Source organism: Pristiophorus japonicus, unplaced genomic scaffold, assembly GCF_044704955.1.
Source record: "Pristiophorus japonicus isolate sPriJap1 unplaced genomic scaffold, sPriJap1.hap1 HAP1_SCAFFOLD_286, whole genome shotgun sequence".
Classification (NCBI taxonomy): Eukaryota; Metazoa; Chordata; class Chondrichthyes; family Pristiophoridae; genus Pristiophorus; species Pristiophorus japonicus.
Window position 1 is genome coordinate 664740 of NW_027252625.1, and position 22889 is coordinate 687628.

At 50.1% G+C, this 22889-nt stretch overlaps 1 protein-coding gene across 5 annotated transcripts in view; it reads right to left on the reverse strand.

Moving 5' to 3' along the window:
- LOC139247857 (ankyrin repeat and SOCS box protein 9-like) overlaps positions 1-22889 on the reverse strand; it is a 123010-nt gene that overhangs the window by 21200 nt on the left and 78921 nt on the right. For 3 of the 5 annotated variants that reach the window (XM_070871811.1, XM_070871810.1, XM_070871812.1), the window contains exon 6: positions 13381-13515. In XM_070871811.1, the coding sequence (XP_070727912.1) occupies positions 13381-13515 (135 nt within the window). Of the gene's footprint in view, positions 1-9582; positions 10319-10604; positions 10762-13380; positions 13516-22889 lie in introns of those variants that run through there. The other 2 variants (XR_011590991.1, XR_011590992.1) reach the window with 2 other exon arrangements.

Below are 22889 nucleotides of genomic sequence, written 5' to 3' on the forward strand. Positions count from 1 at the left end.
TAGCCCTTGATCCCCTAGTAGTAAGGACTACATCTAACTCCTTTTTGAATATATTTTGTGAATTGGCCTCAACAACTTTCTGTGGTAGAGAATTCCACAGGTTCACCACTCTTTGGGTGAAGAAGTTTCTCCTCATCTCAGTCCTAAATGGCTTACCCCCGATCCTTAAACTGTGACCCCTGGTTCTGGACTTCCCCAACATTGGGAAAAATGTCCCTGCATCTAACCTGTCTAAACCCATCAGAATGTTAAACGTTTCTATGAGATCCCCTCTCATTCTTCTGAACTCCAGTGAATACAAGCCCAGTTGATCCAGTCTTTCTTCATATGTCAGTCCCACCATCCCGGGAATCAGTCTGGTGAACCTTTGCTGCACTCCCTCAATAGCAAGACAGTCCTTTCTTAAGTTAGGAGACCAAAACTGAACACAATACTCCAGGTGTGGCCTCACCAAGGCCCTGTACAACTGTAGTAACACCTCCTTGCCCCTGTACTCAAATCCCCTCGCTATGAAGGCCAACATGTCATTTGCCTTCTTAACCGCCTGCTGTACCTGCATGCCAACCTTCAATGACTGATGTACCATGACACCCAGGTCTCGTTGCACCTTCCTTTTTCCTAATCTGTCACCATTCAGATAATAGTCTGTCTCTCTGTTTTTAATCCAAAGTGGACAACCTTAAATTTATCCACATTATACTTCATCTGCCATGCATTTGCCCACTCACCTAACCTATCCAAGTCACTCTGCAGCCTCATAGTGTGAATGTATGTGGAAGAATCATGAAAGGGTTAATAAAATGGTTCTAGGAATCAATAAGAAAATAAGAAAAGACAGGCTTAGTTTCCCGTGAGAAAGTAGTGGGCAAAGTAGCTTGTGTGACCATCACTGATAAACAAGGGTTTATGGCCATGACTTGATAAGGAGCACATCTGCTTCGCGTGATTAAGCTAAGCTATCCTAGCACGTAGGAGGTTTTGGTGTCCCTGAGCAATTCTGCTTGTTGCAATTTCGCTCGTAAAAGCATAAAATGTTCTCAAGATAAACAGGCTATCAATTCATGAAGCCCTAGTAACACATTGTGATTGATGAAGCAGGCCATACCTCCTGCGGTTTGTAAGAATAAAAGGATGCGTCTGTGAGGATAGGCAGACCTTTTGTCTGCCTGCCCCGGAATCTGTCGACTCTGTGCTGGCGGTTTGGTAACAGGTCCGAAGCCGCTTCAATAAAGACGTAAAGATTGAAGGTATCTGACTCGATTATTGTCGAATGCAGCTGACCACCCGAACTAGGACTTAACAATAGCATCCTCCTTGCAGCTCACACTGCCACCCAACTTAGTGTCATCCGCAAATTTGGAGATACTACATTTAATCCCCTCGTCTAAATCATTAATGTACAGTGTAAACAGCTGGGTCCCACTAGTCACTGCCTGCCATTCTGAAACGTACCCATTTATTCCTACTCTTTGCTTCCTGTCTGCCAACAAGTTCTCAATCCACGTCAGCACACTACCCCCAATCCCATGTGCTTTAACTTTGCACATTAATCTCTTATTTGGGACCTTGTCAAAAGCCTTCTGAAAGTCCAAATACACCACATCAACTGGTTCTCCCTTGTCCACTCTACTGGAAACATCCTCAAAAAATTCCAGAAGATTTGTCAAGCATGATTTCCCTTTCACAAATCCATGCTGACTTGGACCTATCATGTCACCTCTTTCCAAATGCGCTGCTATGACATCCTTAATAATTGATTCCATCATTTTATTATAATTATTACTATAATTATTACTATAATTCCCTGTTTTCTCTCTCCCTCCTTTTTTAAAAAGTGGGGTCACATTGGCTACCCTCCACTCCATAGGAACTGATCCAGAGTCTATGGAATGTTGGAAAATGACTGTCAATGCATCCGCTATTTCCAAGGCCACCTCCTTAAGTACTCTGGGATGCAGACCATCAGGCCCTGGGGATTTATCGGCCTTCAATCCCATCAATTTCTCCAACACAATTTCCCGACTAATAAGGATTTCCCTCAGTTCCTCCTTCTTACTAGACCCTCTGACCCCTTTTATATCTGGTAGGTTGTTTGTGTCCTCCTTAGTGAATACCGAACCAAAGTACTTGTTCAATTGGTCTGCCATTTCTTTGTTCCCAGTTATGACTTCCCCTGATTCTGACTGCAGGGGCCCTACGTTTGTCTTTACTAACCTTTTTCTCTTTACATATCTATAGAAGCTTTTGCAGTCCATTTTAATGTTCCCTGCAAGCTTTCTCTCGTACTCTATTTTCCCTGCCCTAATCAAACGCTTTGTCCCTTTCATTTCTCAGATACTGACTGACACCTCATGCTTCTGCTCCACTCCTTCAGCCTCTAGGAACTTGCCCTCTGGAACTTCCTCAACACCTCCACTTTGTAACCTCCCTCCCTGTTTTTGGAAAGCCTCTTCAACCATGCATCCCCAAGTCCCTCTATCCTGCGGCTCTGAATCCATTCATTTGTTCACAGCCAGGAAAGGCGCTGAGAAATCATTCTCTACATGAGGAGCAATATAGGTATGATGGTCTGAGGCTGTTTCTCAAGCATAGAACCCATTAAAATTGTCCACACATACATTTTGTGCGCGCTTCAACTCCATCTACAGCATAGCAACAACTGAGAGACTTGGGTGAGAAACTGTAGTTATCAGCCTAAATACAGTCTGTGACAATATTCCAATGGCATTAAAATAGTAAGTCTCTACAGTCACACGAATAAAATTAACAGCCACTCAACATTATGTTTAATTTCCCTTGTCAACAATCTGCAGCCCTTTTATGTGTCATAGAAATTTTGCAGACATACAAATGGTATATTACACATATAACCTATCGCCATTTTCTTATATTGCAATGTGAATTGAATTTTATTCTCAGTAAAAATCAAATGGTACACTTCAGGGAGTATTACTTCTTGCAGGAGCCCAATATATATTCACCCACCTGCAGGTGTTATTCTTTCAGGTAGGCAGCAGTACAGGCATACCATAATCCAACCTGCACTGATGATACTCGTCCAAGATTTACGCCTACCATACTCAAATCAAAGTGTCCTTCAAAACAAGCTTAATGAAGACACGGATCAGCCAATAGCAGAAGACAATAAAACCACAAAGTGTATTCAATTTATACAAATTAAATCTTTGTCACTTCTACAGCAAAATGAAGCATTCCAGCATGATGCCCAGAAGGTTACATGGAGCAAATCTGTCTGTTCAAAGCACAGCTTCAAAAAGTAAGAGGATAACAAGACTGGCCGATGATTAGATTGCACAAGCAATTCCTCTAATTGGCATATGATGTCAAAACCGACTTTAAGGGACAAAATAAGGTGCTCAATCAAACTTGCACAAGAGGATCCTCAATTTGTCAGATTACATTGGCTGCTTGTCGACCTTGATTGTTTTATACATGTAACTGACTATCTTTGCAAATGATTTAGAAACTTTAGAATAGGGTGACCATACATCCCCGTTTTCCGGGACAGTCCCCGGATGAGGTACTATGTCCCTGGGCAAATAGTGACCCCGGAAGAGTTCCCGATTCACAAAACTCCTTGCTGAATAACCCACCTTTTAATTTCTCTGTTGGAATATGATGTACAACACACATACACTACCGTTCACCCTAATTTGATTACACATTTCCTTCTCGGGTGTCCCCTGCCAATTGCGTCCACCGTGAACGTCGACTGGTTGGGAGGCCAGCCCTGATGTGGACTCAGTGGTGCAAGGGGCAGGTCTATTCGATGGCGTTCGTCAATCAAGGGCCGAGGGTTGGGCACGTGCTGCCAGCGAGTTCGGCTGTGCTCCCGACCGCCTCGCTCGACAACCAAACCCCCTCTCTTTCCCTCTCCTCTTCCTTTGCTATAAGATGCAACAGTTTGAATCGCAGTTGATTAGTCAGAGGGCTTTTGATTTAGTCATCTCCTCCCCTCCCCACCCACACAATTCAAAATTGTCGTAATTTGGGAGCCGATTGGTTGCTCAGTCGGTGCCGGTTAAGCCCAATAATTCCATATGATAAAATATATTTTGAAAACAATGGTCGTCGACGCACGAGCACAGCGGAAACAAAAGAACAAGTGTCAGCAAGAGACTGCAACAGTGTAGAAATGGGTATGAAAAACTGATGTTCCTCAACAGTGTTATTGTATTATGTAACATTTATAAATGGTGTCTGAATGCACTTCAATAGTGTGACGTCACATCTGTGGTAATTATATGCACATTTGTTTTACATTTGTAGTGTGTATGTGCAACTGTTAAAATATAGGCTGTTAAAAAAAATTGCCTCGCTACATGTGCAACTTACATTTTCCGTTACATTTTGCTGTGCTCCCACCCTGTGTGCCCCTGGATTTGGTTTGGAAAATATAGGTCACCCCACTTTAGAACACTGCAGTATCATTCATAGGATCTGGAGCTAAGGGGTTCTAATGATACCATTATTACATTATTAACAGTTCTGCATGTATGAAAATATTTTGATTTAGCATCAATTAACTATTAACCAGATACTTAGCAATTTAAAGACCAATTCCCTGAAAAGACTCATTTCTGCAGGCAACCTCAATTTTATAGGGCATTGTATCCATTGTATCCTTGAAGTATTAAGACTTCAACTGCCATTTATCTATTGGTGTATTAGTGGTGCCCCCTAAAGTTGGATATTATCCGTAATTAAACTCAAAGTACAGGAATTCGATTGCAGCTAGATAAGAACCCAATTTTAATACAAGCACAAACAATCATCCTTTTGTCCTTGCCAAAAATAAATTTCATTTGATGTAGGATGTTGGAGTGGGGGAGGAAAACCTACAGGTCAGTAAAGATAATATTACAAACCCAAATCATGGAACAGGCCATAGTACCTTTTTAACACTGTGATTTAAACAGAACCTATGACATAATACACTTGGTTTATGCTTTTATCATAAATAGGGAAACCATATCTAACAACTGTTTCTGCGACCAGTGATCCCTGTAAGGTGCGCGGCTGCACACTGCTGCAGGGAACCCGTGCTGCTGGCTTTTCAATCCGTGCAGGGCCATAAACATAACAGAGCACAGTTTGCAACGTGTCTCAATAGCATGTTTTTGGCCAACACTTGAAACCGTGGCACAGGATCAACAGAATTATCTAGTATTTGTGAAACTTCTTGACCCCAAAAATTAATGCCAAAGCTTCCCTTTCAATTTGCACATAATTATTCTCACTGACACTGAGAGTGCGTGAAGCAAAAGCAATTGGTCTCTCCGCCCCTTTACGTAATACATGAGCGATTACTGCCCCAACTCTATACGGAGAGGCATCACATGCTAGCTTAATCTCCTTCGATATGTCATAGTGAACTAACATGATGCTCTCTACCAATTTGCCTTTACACTCCTTGAATGCTGTATCGCATTCTTTTGACCACTTCCAATGGACCTGTTTTTTCAATAGTTCATTCAGTGGATGTAATACTGTAGCCAAATTTGGTAGGAACGTCCCATAATAGTTCAAAAGACCCAAGAATGAACGAAGTTCAGTGACATTCCTGGGAGTGGATGCATTTCTGATTGCATCCAGTTTTTCCATGGTTGGATGGAAACCATCTTTGTCTACTCTGTACCCTAAGTACTCCACTGAGTTTTTAAATAACTCACATTTATGAGCAGACACTCGTACTCTGTGCTTCTCTAGCTGTTTGAGGACTTCATTCAATATGTTATTATGAATTTGCCTATTTGGTGATGAAATTAGTATGTCATCCAAATAACATATTACCCCTTCAATACCTTACAAAATCTGGTTCATCACCCCTTGGAATATGGCAGGGGTGGAAGACACTCCAAACGGTAGCCTATTAAATTGATATAGTCCTAGGTGAGTATTTATAGTCAAGCATGACTTGGACTCCTCATCTAGTTCAAGCTGTAAGTAGGCATTCGTAAGATCCAGTTTTGAGAAGATCTGACCACCTGTCAGTGTTGTGAACAAATCTTCTATATTTGGCAATGTATTGGGAACATTACCCTCTAGAACCTGGTTTACGGTTACTTTATTATCACCACACAATCTTACCTTACCATCGGACTTAGGTACAACAACAATGGGTGTAGCCCAATTACATTGGTGCAGGCTCGAAGGGCCGAATGGCCTACTCCTGCACCTATTTTCTATGTTTTCTATGTTTCTATCTTAGAAATAATGTTCTCAGTCTCTAGTCTTTTTCTTGCTCAACTTTCTCTTTGAGTGCATATGATACGGAACGTGGCTTGCAGTAAACCAATCTAGCGTCCTTCTGTACCCTGACACTCGCCTTGAAGCCTTGGATCGGACTGCCCGTTTCACAGAACACCTTCGGATACTTCTTGATAACATCATCCTTTGATGCAAATCTCGTTTCAACACGGAAAATCTCACTCCAATCCAGCTTCAGTGATCTCAACCAATTTTTTCCTCGTAAGGCAGGCTTGTCTCCTTTCACTACTATTAGAGGCAAGTTCTGAAACTGATCTTTATATTTCACCGGTACGGTGATACGACCTACCACAGGAATTTTCTCTCCCGAGTAGCCTCGCAGCTCTATCTTGGATTTCTCCAGTTGAAAATCACGCAATTAGTTGAGGTATAGTGACTCCGGTACTACACTCACGGATGGACCCGTGTCAATTTCCAGTGGTATCTTGAATCCCTCAGCATCTATGTGGATTTTGATACCTTCCGAATGCTGTCCGTTAACCTCGTGCTCCTGATGATGTGTAACTCTAACATCTCCTTGTCCTGTTGTTGTTCTTCCATGCTATGTAGTCTCTTGGGATTTCTACTCATAGCTTTGAATGCTGGACTCATAGCTTTAAAAGCTGGTTTGCCCTTCAGTCTTTCACAAGATGCCCAGTCTTTCTGCAGAAGAAACACTCTGCCTTCACATATGGACAACTATGAGCAATGTGTTGTCCCAGGCACTGATAGCACGACTTCGACACTCTGGTAGAATTTCCAGTTTCTGAGACTTTGGGCCCCCACCGTCTTTTACTTTGATCCTGCAGGCGATTCACCTCGGTTGACTGACGACCGTAATTATTATTTAATTCTCGGGAATATTGTTTGGCCATGCCCATCGACCTCGCTATCTGACAAGCAATCTCAAAAGTCAAGTCATCCATTGTCAATAACTTTCTTCTGATCGCATCATTTTTCATCCTACAAGCAAAACGATCCCGTAATGCTTGGTTTTGAAAGTTTCCAAAATTACAGTGAATAGATAGCTTTTTTAATGCGACAATGTAATCACTGATACTTTCATCAACCTTTTGATTTCGTATACAGAAACGATAACTTTTAGCAATTGCTAATGGTTTGGGGTTATAGTGTTGCTCCAGCTTCGTTAAAATCTATTTAACTGTTGTGTCCTTTGGCTCGTCAGGCACAAGCAGATTTATCAGTGTTTCATACAATGCCGGACCTGCTTCAGATAAGAAGATCGCTCTCTTATGTTCCAATATTGCCTGATTCTGGACTGCATGGTCTGGAACTTCGATTATGTTATTTGCAGTGAAATACATTTCTAGCCGATCCACATATGCTTTAAACCGTTCCTGGTCGCGTCTATATTCACCCAAATGTCCCATTACACCTGCGGGTGCTGCCATTTTAATTTCTAGCTGTTCACACAGTGTGCTGTATTTTACCTCAGATTTTATAGCTTTTTCCAAAGACCGAGAAGCTCCCAAAGTCTCTCTGTCGGCTGGCTGAATCCTTCACCAACAAAATTTCAGCTTTAAATCATCTGAAAAATCCCATCCTCATCGCCAAATGTGATATATTCACAGAGCACAAGCACACACAGCTTTCTAACATGGCAGGCAGCTCTCTCGGAAGTCTCCGGAACCTCTGCTTGTGTTTAATTATTAACTCTGTGGTTGCAGTACACAATACGTCCACATCCACAGTGTGGAGCTACAAACATTACAAGCTTACAGACATTACAGCCCACAATATCGCCCGCCCAAAAAAACGCACAGTGTGGCTGCCATTTTTTAAATCGCAGGTTGCTTCATTCAAAAGGCTCTTTCAACTTGGAGGGAGTTTGCATTGACTCTGGAGTTCTTCTCAGGTGAAGTGACCATCTCAACAGACATAGTTTCAGACTCTGGACTATTGGGGGTTTACTCTAGGTGTATTTTATGTACTTTCATTGCAATAGGGCCAGCCATTTCTCAGCCTGCTCGATTAATACGCAGATGCTGCAGAGTGCAGATGGTTCAATGTGTGATGCACATCATTATGTCCCCAATTTAAGATGTGCAAGAATGAGGAGGGGGGCCAGACCATATACACCCCGCACGTACAGGGAAAAGGGGTCTTACCTCGACATGTCCGGCCACACCTGCCTTTGGAGACTGTGCTTCCACAAGGTGGTGATTGGTGAAATATGTGAGCTGATCAGGCCACATATACAGCCTGCCATCAGGACATCAGTGTCAGTCGAGGTCAAGCTCACCGTGGCAGTGTCTTTCTACGTATCCGGTTCCTTTCGGGCCTCCGCGGTCGAGATTTCTCCTCTGTCTCACCATGCAGCCCATCGCTGCATTAGACAGGTCATGGAGACCCTGTACACGCGAAGGATGGAATTTATCAGCTTCCCCATGACCACGGAGACTCAGACTGATAAGGCTGGAGCATTCTACCGTATTGCTAAGTTCTCCAGGGTGCAGGGAGCTATACAGTGCACTCACCTCGCCATGTGGGCACCTTCTCAGGACCCAGAGCTTTTTCATAACAGAAAAGGATTTCACTCCCTGAACTAGTTGTCAACCACAACCAGATAATTATGGCAGTGAATGTCAAATGTCCGGGCACCTTCAATGAGGCTCCTGCGTGAGAGCGCTGTCTCTGACATCTTTAAGAGTCAGCCACAAGGACAACGTGGATGCTTGTTGATAACCGATAAGGCCTAACCACCTGGCTGATGACCCCCCAGCGTGACACCCACACCGGAGCTGAGAAACGATACAACCAGAGCCACAGAGACACACGCACTGTGGTCCAGAAAACAATAACTGTGCATAAGCAGCGCTTCAGATGTCTGGACCATTCAGGAGAGGAGCTACAATTCAACCCTGACCAGGTAGCTAAATTCGTGGTCGTGTGCTCCATGTTGCACAACCTGGCTATCAGGAGGGGTCAAGAATTGTCAGAATTGCCAGACTAATGGTCCACCTCAGGAGAGAGAGGAAGAGGACGATGAGGGGCTGGATGCTGACCTAGGGCCAGACACTCAGGCTGGTAATCCAACCATGTCAACGGCCCCCTCCAGGCCACAGGAAAGGGCCTGTGGTGGCTACAAAGCTGCAAGGCTCTTACGTGAGGAGCTGATATCTGAACGATTTGCCTGAAAGAACATTGATGTGAGTGACAACGCTGACTCCATACATTACAATAAATTGCATACACCCAGATGGAGATATAACACAGCCATCACCTGCGGACATGCACCTCACTTTCCTTACCCCCTCCCCTTCTTCTCCCCACCTCTACCCCTTCCCCTCCTCGCTCCATGGCGCCTGACCGAGGAGCTCCTCAGGTGGTGTCTCAATGGTGGGGGCTGAAGGCAGATGCGTTGGTTGCACGGGTACGGGATCGGGAGGTGCCGAGGGGGCGACATTCTCTGATGCAGAAGCAGGATCTTGGTCCTTGCTTCAATCTGTCGTTCGCAGTGGTGGTGCGGAACCTAGGGTTGGAGTGCCGAGCTCGGGGACCACTGGGAGGCCGGTGCCAGCAGTGTTCCTGGTTATCGCATCCAGGGCCTCCGCCATCTGTGGAATGTACTTGGTCATGGTGGTCAGCTGTCGGGATACACCCCTAAATGCTTCGATGAGCTAGTCACCAATGTCTTCAATCCTCCTGGACAACTGTACCATCTCTCTGCTGTCATGTGGCGCTCGTGGAACAGACCTGCCGCGTCCACGAGACCTCCGCGGGGTTGGTGCCATCCTGGGGACAAATGGGGTGCCCTGTGGAGAGGTGCTTGGGGCCGGTACCTCCAGAGTGAATGCGGGAATGACCGGTGGACCACTAGATGGCCTTGGGGTGGAATGGTTTCTGGAGCGTGGCGATGCAGGTTTCTCGAAGTCCGCGTTCCCATCCATGGAAAACAGACCCAGCGGATTGATGGGCGAGAATCGGAGCTCCTTGGCAGCAGATGTAGGATCGTCCGGAGAGTCGGGCCTCGCACCCCCAACTTCTGGCCTATGTGGTCTTGCCTGGGGCTGTGCTGCTGGCTGAGCTGCAAAACACAAATGAGGTTATTAGAGAAGGGGATGCTAGGGTCACAAGGTGAGTCCAGCGCTACACACAACATATGCACGACAAACGTACCACCGCTCTCAAAATCATCACAGACATCACATTTCATGACATCAACACATTGTGCATTGCAATGAATTTCATTAGGCCAGCATTATTTCTATGACACTTTTTTAGAAATCATCTATCATATATGATTGTTCGGATATGATGTGGGTGTGGCATCTATTGACTTTACATTACGCAATGGTGTAAGTTTTGCTCACGTGGCATCACTTCAGGGTCTGCAGCTACCTGCGTGGCTGCCCGGGGGTGCTTCCCCACGAGTGCGAGCACCAGCTCCTCCATCTCAGTGATGTCGCTGGGGACTGGTGGCCCCCCACCCGTTCACCTCTGCACGGACCTCATCGTCGAGAGCTTCTTCTGTAAAAGGTGACAGGATGACATGGCATGAGATCATTGCGTGATATCATTGTTAGGTACAAAATATAACTGACAGATATAATCATGCTTATTATGATAATTATCATTCTTCACCTAAAGACGTACACCGTGACCGCAGGCTTTGAGTAAACCATTGCCGGTAAAAGTGGAAGACCTCACATCTGCTGATAGTCACTCATGACTGTTACAAATCAAATTATATAAATACATAAGTACATGTAAATCATTGTAATACTTACTCTTGCGGATCCCACAAGGTCGTTCCATCATTTGGGGCATTGGTTACCCTCACGCACCTCGTTGGTCGCCGACGAGACCACCTCTGCTATCTCGGTCTATATCTTCTGGTAGGCCTTTGGGGTGGGCTTCCCATGCCCTCCCTGTGTCAAATCACCCCAGCCTGACTCGAGCTTCTGCAGGAGGGAGACATTCGCCTTGTCCGAGAACCTCCTCGTTCTTTTGTGGCCTCCAATGTGCTCCTCTCCCACCTCACTGCTCTCTCCAGCGTCAGTCTCCACAGCGTACTGTGATGCCTCCTCTTCTCTCTCCATTATAGGTTAAATTCGGGCAAATGTGTGGCTGGTAAAAGTTAATTGTTGTTTCCCTAGTTGCAGTGAAACTTTAAGTCTCCCTCCTTCCTCCCAAAGCAGCCACACCAAACCCAGACACACCTTCAGTCCCTCTGAGCTCCCTCTCCCTCTGTCTCCTCTTCTGTACATGTCATGATGACTCTTGACCTCCTGAATCGCGGGAATCGAGCGTTGCCATGCCGTTGCTAAGGACGGCCACACTTTACGGCAGAAGGTCAGCGAGATTTAACGCTACCGCCCATTTCATACCACTCACGGTAACGCCCATTTTTAAAACTGAAGACTAGGTGCTTTGAGAATGGGCAAGAAGCCGGTGATTTGAAAACCCATTTTTACCGCCCCCGCTGGAGATAATGCCCATTGTTGGGCGATAAGCACAAAAGTGTAAAATCTAGCCCAAACAATCTATATCGTTAACACCAAATGACAGACTGGCCCAAAGGATAAGAATGTTTGTGTATGTTTCTGATTCCATGCATCAACAGCTGCCAGGAGCAAACAAGGATCTGAGATCCGGTCCCAGATTGGGACCCCTCCAACCAAGCTGTGAGGTTGGAATCTGTAAACCCAGCCGCCACTCCCACCCTGGAAAAAATTTTCACCTTTCCCTGTCAGACCCACAGAAGTGAGGTTGCTTGGGGTAGACTATCACAATAAGATGTTTAAGAAATTCACACAGACTACCCATTACACCTTTTGTTGGACCAGAACCCTGACCTGCTCCATCCTGCTGTCAACCCACCAGCCACCAAACATGACTACAGCATGCCTGGCTGTAAGAGATTATAGAATAGAATGTAGAACATAGAAGATTAAGAGGTGAGCCAATCGAGGTGTTTAAGATGACCAAAGGATTTGATAGGATAGATAGAGAAACAATTTCCTCTGGTGGGGGAGCCAGGCCATTCAGGGTGATGTTGGGAATCACTCCAAAATGGATAGTGGAGATCTGTAACTCTATCCCCAAAAAGGATCAACTCAAAATGTCAAAACTGAGGCTGATAAACTTTTGGTCGGCAAGGGTATTAAGGGTTACGGAGCCAAGGCGGGCACAGTTTTAAATGTTGGTGTTCAGGGAGATTTGGGTGTCCTTGTGCAAGAAACACAGAAAGCAAGCATGCAGGTACAGCAAGCAATAAGGAAGGCAAATGGCATGTTGTCCTTTACTGCAAGGGGGTTGGAGTATAAGGGTAAGGAAGTCTTGCTCCAATTGTACCGGGCCCTAGTGAGACCACACCTGGAGTACTGGGCACAGTTTCGGTCTCCTTATCTGAGGAAGGATATACTTGCCTGGGATGTGGTACAACGGAGGTTCACTCGACTGATTCCTGGGATGAGAGGGCTGGCCTATGATGGGAGATTGTGTAGAATGGGCCCATACTCTCTGGAGTTTAGAAGAATGAGAGGTGATCTCATTGAAACATACCAGATTCCGAAGGGGATTGGCAGGGTGGGTTGCTGAGAGACTGTTTCCCCGGGCTGGAGTGTCTAGAACCAGGGATCACAGTCTCAGGATAAGGGGTCGGCCATTTAAGACTGAGATGAGGAGGAATTTCTTCACTCAGAGAGTGGTGAATCTTTGGAATTCTCTGCCCCAGAGGACTGTGAATGCTGAGTCTCTGAATATCTTCAAGGCTGATAGATAGATGTTTGGAGTCTCGGGAATTAAAGGATATGGAGATTAAGCGGGAAAGTGGAGTTGAGGTCGATGATCAGCCATGACAGAGCAACTCGAAGGGCCGTATGGCCTACTCCTGCTCCTATGTTCCTATTAGCGACATCAGGCCATCAGCTTTCATTTCAGTTTATCCGTATATTATCTGAGCACTATCACAGTGATGTCCCCACCTCAGTTGATTCATGGAGAGGTTATAATGTAATCTGGCAGAAAAATATATTATCAGGGGACTTTCACAAAGAGAACAGTACAGACAATGTGGTCCTGTTTGGAAATGACATGTATAGATATTTTGCTCAGGAAATGTTGAAGAATTAGGAAGAGTTTTACCTGAGCTTAGCAGATTTCTCACACAGTCCAGTTGTCGGTTTTCACAGGCTACATATAGGGGTGTCCCCAGATGCTTGACATTGTGATCAATCGGCACCCCGTGGTTCAACAAGATTGTCAGACACTTGGTGTGACCTGCAATTATATTGAGAAGGTATTTTACACAAAGCAGCTCACATTCGTTTGACACAACTCCCAAACTGCCTTGAAGATATTTGAAAATTCTACATAATTGAACCATTTAATTTATGATAGTCTAAAACCAGAAAATGCTGTAAATACTCAGCAGGCCAAGCAGCATCTGTGGAGAGAGAAACATAGTTTACAGAGCCGAAATCCAGCTCCCCAATAAGGCCCGTTACTGCCTGTTTATGGCGACCATGCGGCAGAGTCGAGCCGTTGTCCATTTCTGGTCCAATAGCCACCGCGAGCTATATTCAGCTCGGGGTTTTTCTGGTGGTCCCCACTTCCACCCCGCCGCTGGTGAGTGGCCGTGCGTGCATCGCTGGGACCTCCCCCTCCGCAAAATGTACTGAGCAAAATCTGATTGCCGCCGAGCGGTGCCCCTGACAGCTTTCTCTGTCAATGCACCTTGTCTGCTCTCTCCGCTGAACATTCAGCCTGAATTTGCTGATTACTTGTATCATAGAAATGACACATTAACAGTTTGCGCTATAATTGATATGTAAAAGTTCCAGGCAATAATGGAGTGAGTTATGCCATCATTTACTGGGACACTCGCCCGCCTATGTCGATAAAACTTTGTTCTCATCGCTCAGTCCCCCACTGAGTGTCAATTTGCTGGAATTGGGCCCTAATTTGCGCTGCAGCCATTTAGACCTAAGAATAACGGTGCAAGTGACCTGGCACTGAGATAGTTTAAGGCCCTCACATGACTCCCAGCCTGGGAGGCCAACAAAGGATCATTAGAAATGTGGAGCCTCACCCCATCTGTCTGGAAATTGTTCTGAGAGTTTTATTTTCCGAATTCTCTCAGTTCTGGCAGTCATTTTTGCCCAGTTTGACTAGCCAGTGTCCTGTGTGTGTCTGAAGGTAATTAGAAACATAGAAACATGGAAAGTTACAGCGCAGAAGGAGGCCATTTCGGCCCATCATGTCCGCGCCAGCTGACAAAGAGCCACACGGTCCTCGGACAGCAGCCCTGAAGGTTACATATAAACCTATGAACAATGAATAACTGCGACACCCCTTACACTGAAACATTCTACACTCCACCCCAACCGGAGCCATGTGATCTCCAGGAGAGGCAAAAACCAGATAAAAACCCAGGCCAATTTAGGGAGAAAAAATTTGGGAAAATTCCTCTCCGACCCATCCAGGCGATCGAAACTAGTCCAGATCACCCTGGCCGTATTCTATTCCCTGCAGTACTTACCATTATATCTTCACCATCCAACAAAAGGTCATGCAGTCTAATCCCAATTACCAGCTCTAGGTCCGTAACCCTGCAGGTTACTGCACTTTAAGTGCCCATCCAACCATTTCTTAAAAGTGGTGAGGGTTTCTGCATCCACCACTCTTCCAGGCAGCGAGTTCCAGATCCCCACAACTCTCTGCGTAAAGAAGCCCCCCTCAAAATCTTTCACCAACCACCTTAAAACTATGCGCTCTCATAATAGACCCCTCCACCAATGGAAATAGACCCTTACTATCCACTATGTCCAGGCCCTTCAATATTTTGTACATCTCAATGAGGTCTCCTCTCAACCTCCTCTGTTCCACTGAGAACAAACCCAGCCTAACCAATCTGTCATCATAACTAAGTTTCTCCATTCCAGGCAGCAACCTAGTAAATTTCCTCTGCACCCTCTCTAGTGCAATCATGTCCTTCCTATAATACGGCGACCAAAACTGCACGCAGTACTCCAGCTGTGGCCTAACCAAAGTATTGTACCATTTAAGCAGAACCTCCCTGCTCTTATATTCTATGCCTTGGCCAATAAAGGCAAGCATTCCATATGCCTTCTTAACCACCTTATCCACCTGACCTGCTACTTTCAGGGGATCTGTGGACCAATGGTGGAGCTTTGGAGGCGTGGCCTATTCACTTGGAGCCTGGAGCAGTGAGAGAAGGAGCTACCTGTTGTTGCTCCTGCCTGGAAAGCCTTTGTGAGCCCTGTGAAACAGCCCAGGAAGAGGAGGAAGGGGCTTTCTACATTCCAATCCATCCAGAGGGAGAGGAGGAGAGCAGAAAATTCAACAACCTTTAATACTGCTGAAGAGAGTTGGAGAGAGAGGGAAAACGAATAACAACTATCCAGTGTGGAAGGAGGGAGAAACTTCATCAACCAAAGGTGGGTGTGTTTTGGTGCATTCCCCTAAAGACTTTGTTGTATCGGTGGGGGGAGGAAAGAAGACCATTTTGAGGGCCGGAACATCGCGGCGGGTGTGTGTGTGTGGAAGTGTGTGGGGGTCTTGCTAAATAACTAGGCCCCACACACCACCGAAGCTCCCCTCCCCCATTGCCTAGCCTGGGATAGCTGGAGCTACCTGGCTGAAGACTGATTAATCACCCAATTTAACATCGTTGGGAGTGTGTGCCTGGGTGGCTCCAGCTACCCCAGGTGAAGACATCTTCTCCCCCCACCCGAAGACCATCTACAAAGACTGTTTTTTTGCCATCTGGGGGGTGCACCCGAAGAAACACCCACCCATCGCTGTGAGGGGAGACCTGCCCTCGCAGCTTCCCTCTTTCCCACCCCCCTATCTCTTTCTCTCTCTCTCTGTCTCTCCCCTCTCTCTCTGAGAGGCCCTTTCCTCCTAATTGAAAAAACAATTAAGACAACTGAGCAGAGGGAGCAAGGCCGCTCCCCAATTGTCAACTAGGGGAGAGGTGTGCCTCATTGAGAGCTCCTCTGCTCATACACTTAAACGAGGCCAACTTAAGAACATTCAGGCCTGTGACTTTGGGGTGGGTGTAGCCCTAAAAGGTACCCCGTGATGGCGACCCCATCCACGCCGGTGGCAGGGCCAGCTAAGACTTATGCGCAGGCGGTGTCCACATCCACGGCGCCTCCTGCTGCCCTGCCACCTTTCAGACTGATAACAAAAAAACACGGGGTCAAGAGCTACACTCACCCCACAATGAGCATCGAGGAGTGCGTGCGGGCGATGGCTGGGGTAGTCGGCCCCTCGGCCATTGTCGCAGCCTCCAAGATGTCTGGGAAGGCTGTATTCTTCCTGGGGTCGGAGCGGGCGGTGTCCCTGGCCCTTGAAAAGGGGCTCACGGTGGGCGGGACGTTCCTGCCGGTGGACCCTCTCGAGGCCACCGCGCAGAGGGTCATCATATCGAACTTCCCACCCTTTGTTCCCGCTGAGCTCCTCCTCCCTCACCTACACCAACTGGGGGAGGTAAGGTCGGGGATCAACCCCATACCGCTCGGCCTCAGGGAGAGCAGCCTGCGCCACGTGTTCTCCTTCCGCCGCCAGCTCTTTGTCCGGCTGGCGCGGGAGGAGACGACGGAGGGGTCTTTTAATGTGGTGCACGAGGGGACTGCCTACCACGTCTTCTGGACGTCGGACGGCGTGCGGTGCCATGCCTGTAGGGAGGTGGGGCATGGTCGTAAGAACTGCCCCGCCTCCAAGGCCGCCAAGCCACCGAGGGCGGCCAAAGCTGGCGCCGCCGCCACCCCTCCCCCTAGTAGCGTCCGCGTGCCGGGAGCTGTGGGTGCGCGGGCATCGTCGGGGGCCTTTGTTTTCACGGCCTCCGGCGGGGGGGAGGGAGAGCGTCCGATTGGAAAGAAGGCGCGGAGGAAGGCGAAACATCTCGAGGCGGGTCCCCTCAGTGCGCCAGACAGTTTGATCGCCGCGCTCAGCCCAACCCCGCCACTGGCGAGCGCGGGGTGCCCTGAGTCCGTGCCCGAGCCCTTGACCAATACCGCAGAGGGGCTCGGGCGCGGGCAAGATAAGAAAAAGGGGGGAGTGGAGCGGGAGGCCTCGGCAGACATGGAGGTCTCCCTGCCTCCGCGCACCCCCAGGAACAAAAGGAGGCGCCGCTCCAATGAGGCGGAGGGGGAACAACATCCCTCCACGGAGGAGTCGGTGCCCGCCGCGTGTCCCGCGTCCACCACCAGCGCCCCCAAACTGCGCCGTAGGCAGGAGGAATCTGTCTCCGGGGAGGGAGGGGCAGTCGAGGCTGCTCAGCCTCTGCCTCCCGGGGTTGGCGGGGAAGATCTGCCTGTCGTGGGGGGCATGGGGCCAGCGGAGGAATGCGTTGCCGCCTGGTCGAGCGTCCCGGGGACTGAGGCGGGCGGGGCCGAAAAGGCCGAACCTGAGCCCGCCCAGCCAATATCCAACTTCCCCCGAGATTTGCTTGACTCGGCAGAAAATGAAAATTTAAAACATTTTAATATACATCCACACTCTGGGCCGGGGGGTGACGGCAGGGAGGGGGAAGAACACCAACCCTCGCCCCCTGCTTTGGAGCTGGGGGACTGGGTAGACCTGAAGAATTTCCAAAACCAAGTCTCTCCGTGTTCCCCAGTTACTGGGGCGGAGGAGGAACCCCTTCCACTGTTGCTTCCCGACCCAGCACCGCTTTTAAAAGAGCCCAGTGGGGACTCCTCTGCCGACGATCCTGGGGGTGGGATTGGGGCGGAGCCAGGGCCGGATAGAGCGGCCGGGCCATTTGCCGTACCTCGTGCGGTCGACGGGCCGGCTGCTGGCGGCGACCTCCCGGAGGAGGACGGGGACTCGGTGGGGGACGAGGGAGAAGATCTCGAGTCCATCGCCAGTGAGGCGGTGGATCTCCTCGTGCCCGCCGCTGAGTCCCCCCTCATTCCTGCAAAGGAACTCTGGGATTTTTTGGTTCAGAGCCAGGGTCGCCGCAACCTAGCCCATCTGGCCCTGGAAAGATGGTCCGAGCCGGGGCTGCTCATCGCGTCGGTCCGCGCCGCCGCTAAAACCATGGCCGCGGGCGGGCCCTTGTCAAAGGCGCAAGGCCTTGAGCTGCGCCAGCTCAAAAGGTTCCTTGCTGGGCTGCTGAAGGAGTGGAGGTCAACAACGACTCCACTCCCCGCCCCCCCAACAATAGGTTAGGTAGAGGTTGCACTATGCTTTTGTCATGAAGATAACCATAGCCAGCCACAACATCAACGGCGGCAGAGAGGCACGCCGTAGATTTAACAATTTTTCGCTCCTGCGGGAGGGGAAATATGCGGTGTGCTTCCTGCAAGAAACCCACACCGTTCCGGGAGACGAAGCTACGTGGCTCCTGGAATGGAGAGGAGAGGTCCGCATGAGTCACCTCACTACCACTTCTTGTTGGCCCCGCATTTTCAGCCGGAGATCTTGGGGGTCGAGGAGCCCATGCCAGGCCGCTTGCTGCATGTCACGGTTCACCTGGGGGACGTGCCGCTCCATCTCGTGAACGTGTACGCCCCTCAGCCCGGCCCGCAGCAAACGCGTTTCTTCGAAGAAGTGTCCGCTCTTCTTGGCTCCGTCGACGTCGGCGACTGCATTGTCCTCGGGGGGGATTTTAACTGCACCCTTGAGGCGAGGGACCGCTCCGGTGCCCCGCAGAGCATGACGGTGATGGAGAAGTTGAGGGACCTGGTCGGGTCCTTCGACTTGGTGGACGTCTGGCGAAATCTCCATCCCGACTCCAGCGCCTTTACTTGGGTGAGGCCTGGAGTAGGATGGTCCAGAGTCGACCGCCTTTACGTGTCTCGGGCGTACGTTTCCTGCGCCCCGGCGGCCTCCATGCGGCCGGTGCCGTGTTCGGACCACCACCTGGTGTGGGCGGAGCTCGCTTCGCTCCGCGCGAGGACGGGGTCCGCGTACTGGCATTTTAACAACCAGCTGCTGGAGGACGTGCGGTTCCAGGACTCGTTCCGTCGATTCTGGGCCGACTGGAGAAGGAAGCAGAGGGGCTTCCCCTCCTTGAGGCTATGGTGGGACGTGGGCAAGGCTCACGTCCGCGTCTTCTGTCAAGAGTATGTGAGGGAGTCGACCAAGAGGCGGGCGGCCAGGGTCGGGCGCCTAGAAAAAGAGGTGCTCGACCTTGAGTCCCGTCTCGGACAAGTCGTTGAGGACCCGGCCCTGTGGATGGTGTACGAAGCGAAGAAGGCCACGCTGAAGGACCTGCAGCTCGTCGGGTCCCGAGGCGCGTTTGTGAGGTCGCGGATCCGGTTCCTGCGGGATCTGAACCGCGGCTCCCCCTTCTTCTACTCGCTGGAAAAAAGACAGAGTGTCCGTAAGCAGCTCTTGACGCTGCTGGCCGACGACGGCTGTCTCGTCTCAGATCCGGAGGGCGTCAACAACAGGGCCCGTGAATATTACGCGGCTCTGTTCCCCTCGAGCCGTCCAGCGAGGAAGCGCGTAGAGTTTTGTGGGAGGACCTGCCGAAAATCTGGAAGCTCCGCTACGCCTGGCGGAGCTGACCGGTGCCCTCGACCGACTCTCGAGGGGAAAAGCCCCGGGGCTGGACGGGCTGACCGTGGAGTTCCACAGGGCGGTCTGGAACGTCCTGGGGGGCGACTATGCGCGGGTCCTGGGGGAAAGTCTGGCGACCGGGGAGATGCCCCTCTCTTGGCGCAGGGCAGTCATCGTCCTGCTGCCTAAGAAGGGCGATCTCCGCCTCCTTAAGAACTGGCGCCTGGTCTCCCTCCTCAGCACGGACGACAAAATCTTCGCCAGGGCGATGTCTGCTTGCCTTGGTGCCGTGCTGGACCACATGATCCACCCCGACCAGTCGTACACGGTCCCGAGCCGGACAATCCACGATAACATCCATCTGGTCCGGGACCTCATCCATCATTCCCAGGAGTCTGGTCTGTCGGTCGCCTTCCTATCTCTCGACCAAGAGAAGGCGTTCGACAGGGTGGATCACGACTATCTGCTCGGAACTCTGCGCGCTTTCGGGATCGGGACGCATTTTGTCGCTCGGATCCGACTTTTGTACGCCGCCGCGGAGTGTCTGATTAAGGTTAACGGGTCCTTGACGGCGCCCCTTCGCTTTAGGAGAGGGGTGCGCCAGGGATGCCCCATGTCCGGCCAGTTATATGCCATCTGCGTGGAGCCTTTCCTGCGCCTCCTGTGGACGAGGTTGACGGGACTGGCTCTGCAAGGGCCGGGCGTGGAGGTCGTCCTCTCGGCTTACGCCGATGACTTGCTCCTCGCGGTAGAGGATCCCGCTGACCTGCGGAGGATGCGTGAGTGCCAGGAGATTTACTCGGCCGCATCCTCTGCCAGGATCAACTGGGAGAAATGTTCCGGACTCCTGGTGGGTCAGTGGCGGGTGGACTCCCTGCCAGAGGAGCGCAGGCCTTTTGCCTGGAGCACGACCCATCTCCTTTATCTGGGAGTCTACCTTAGCCCCGAAGAGGAAGCCTGGCCGGCGAACTGGCAAGAGCTGGAGGCCAAGGTCGCCGCTCACCTAGGGCGCTGGACAGGACTGCTCCGAGTGCTGTCCTACAGGGGTCGAGCGCTAGTCATAAACCAGCTGGTGGCCGCCATGTTGTGGTACCGGCTGGTCACTTTGACCCCTCCCCCTGCGTTTGTCACCAAGATACAGAAGAAGCTGGTGGACTTCTTCTGGAACAACAGGAAGCACTGGGTCTCTGCCGCGGTCTTGAGTCTCCCGCTTGGGGAGGGCGGTCAGTCGTTGGTGTGCGTCAGCACCCAGCTCGCGACTTTCCATCTTCAGACCCTGCAGAGAAACCTTTACGTCGAGCCCCCTCCCAGGTGGCGTGCTCTGGCGACGTATTTCTTCCGCCAGCAGCACGGCCTCAACTACAACACGTAGCTCCTGTTTGTGAGCTTGGGGGCATCAGGACCACCTTCCAGGAGCTGCTGTCTTTTACAAGGAACTCATCAGGATCTGGAACAAAGTCTCCACCAAGCGCAGCTCTCCACCGGCTGGAGTGGCGGCTGTCCTGCAGCAGCCGCTGCTCGGGAATCCGTCCCTCCACGACCGAGGTTTTAGGTGGCGGTCGGACGAGAGGTGACCAGCGTCAGGGACCTGCTCGATGGCGGAGGAGCGGGCTGGATGGCGCCAGACACGCTGGCGCGGCGCCTAAATTCTGCCAACGTCCGCCGCGCGGCCGATGCCATCGAGTTGCTAAAAACAGCTCTGGGCCCAGACTCCGTTAGGTGTGTCGAGGAGGCTCAAGCACGTGGGGAAATCCCGTCCGAACTGACCCCCGTCTGGACGGAATTCCACATCGGCGCCAAACCCCAGAACCTCCCTCGGGGGCCGGCGCCTCACAACTTGAGCCGCCTCGAGGAAATCCCCTCCGTGCCTTTCAGTTCCGCGCGGAGGCGTTTCCTGTACGGGCTGCTCCTGCACACTCTCAACTTTGCCATCCTCGCCTGCCGTCCGGACACGCCATGGCGTACCATCTTGCCGTCCGGAGGAGGCGGGGGTCCCCCGATGGAGGGCACTCTACGCGGGAGTCCTCCCACTATTTATTGGGGACTTGGCCTGGAGGGTGGTGCACGGAGCAGTGCCGTGCAATAAATTTTTAAGCCGGTTCACGGGCTCCCAGGCCGCCTGCAATTTCTGCGGTCTGGAAGAGTATGTGTTCCATGTTTTTATTGAATGCACGAGGTTGCAGCCCCTGTTTTATAATTTAAAGGTGCTGCTCCTGAAATTCTGGCTGCACTTCAGTCCCACACTCCTGATCTTTGGGCACCCTGTGCGGAGGGGAGCGGGTAGGTCCGAGGGCCTCCTCGTAGGACTGCTCCTGGACACGGCCAAGGGTGCCATCAGCCGGTCCAGGCAGCGGGCGGTCGAGCGGGTCGTTCAACCTGACTGCCTGCCTCTCTTCCGCGCGTACATCCGGTCCAGGGTGTCCTTGGAGATGGAGCACGCGGTGTCCACCGGTACGCTCGCGGCCTTCCGCGAGAGGTGGGCACCGGAGGGACTGGAGTACATGATAACCCCCGGCAACCAAATTTTAATTTGATTTTATGTTTTAAAGTTTAATTTGTTTTAATTGCTGGTGTTTTTAGTGTCCCCCTCCCCTTGGGCACTTGGAGAAAAAAAAATATGATTTTAGTGCCCAAAAAAAAACTTAAAAAAAAACAAAAACACAAAAAAAAACCCCAAAAAACACAAAAAATAGGGCCTTGGAAATGTTTGGTGTGCCCCCGAGATTTAATGTTTTAGTTTCCTCCCAAAAAGAGTTCTGTGGACCAATGGTGGAGCTTTGGAGGCGTGGCCTGATCATTTGGAGCATGGAGCAGTGAGAGAAGGAGCTTGCTGCTGTTGCTCCTGTCTGGAAGCCCTTTGTGAGACCTGTGAAACAGCCCAGGAAGAGGAGGAAGGGGCTTACTACAATTCCAATTCATCCAGAGGGAGAGGAGGAGAGCAGAAAATTCAACAACCTTTAATACTTCGACAGAGAGTTGGAGAGAGGGGGAAAAAGAACAACAACTATCGAGTGTGGAAGGAGGGAAAGACTTCATCATCAAAAGGTGGGTGTATTTTGGTGCATTCACCTAAAGACTTTGTTATATCGGTGGGGGGAGGAAAGAAGACCATTTCG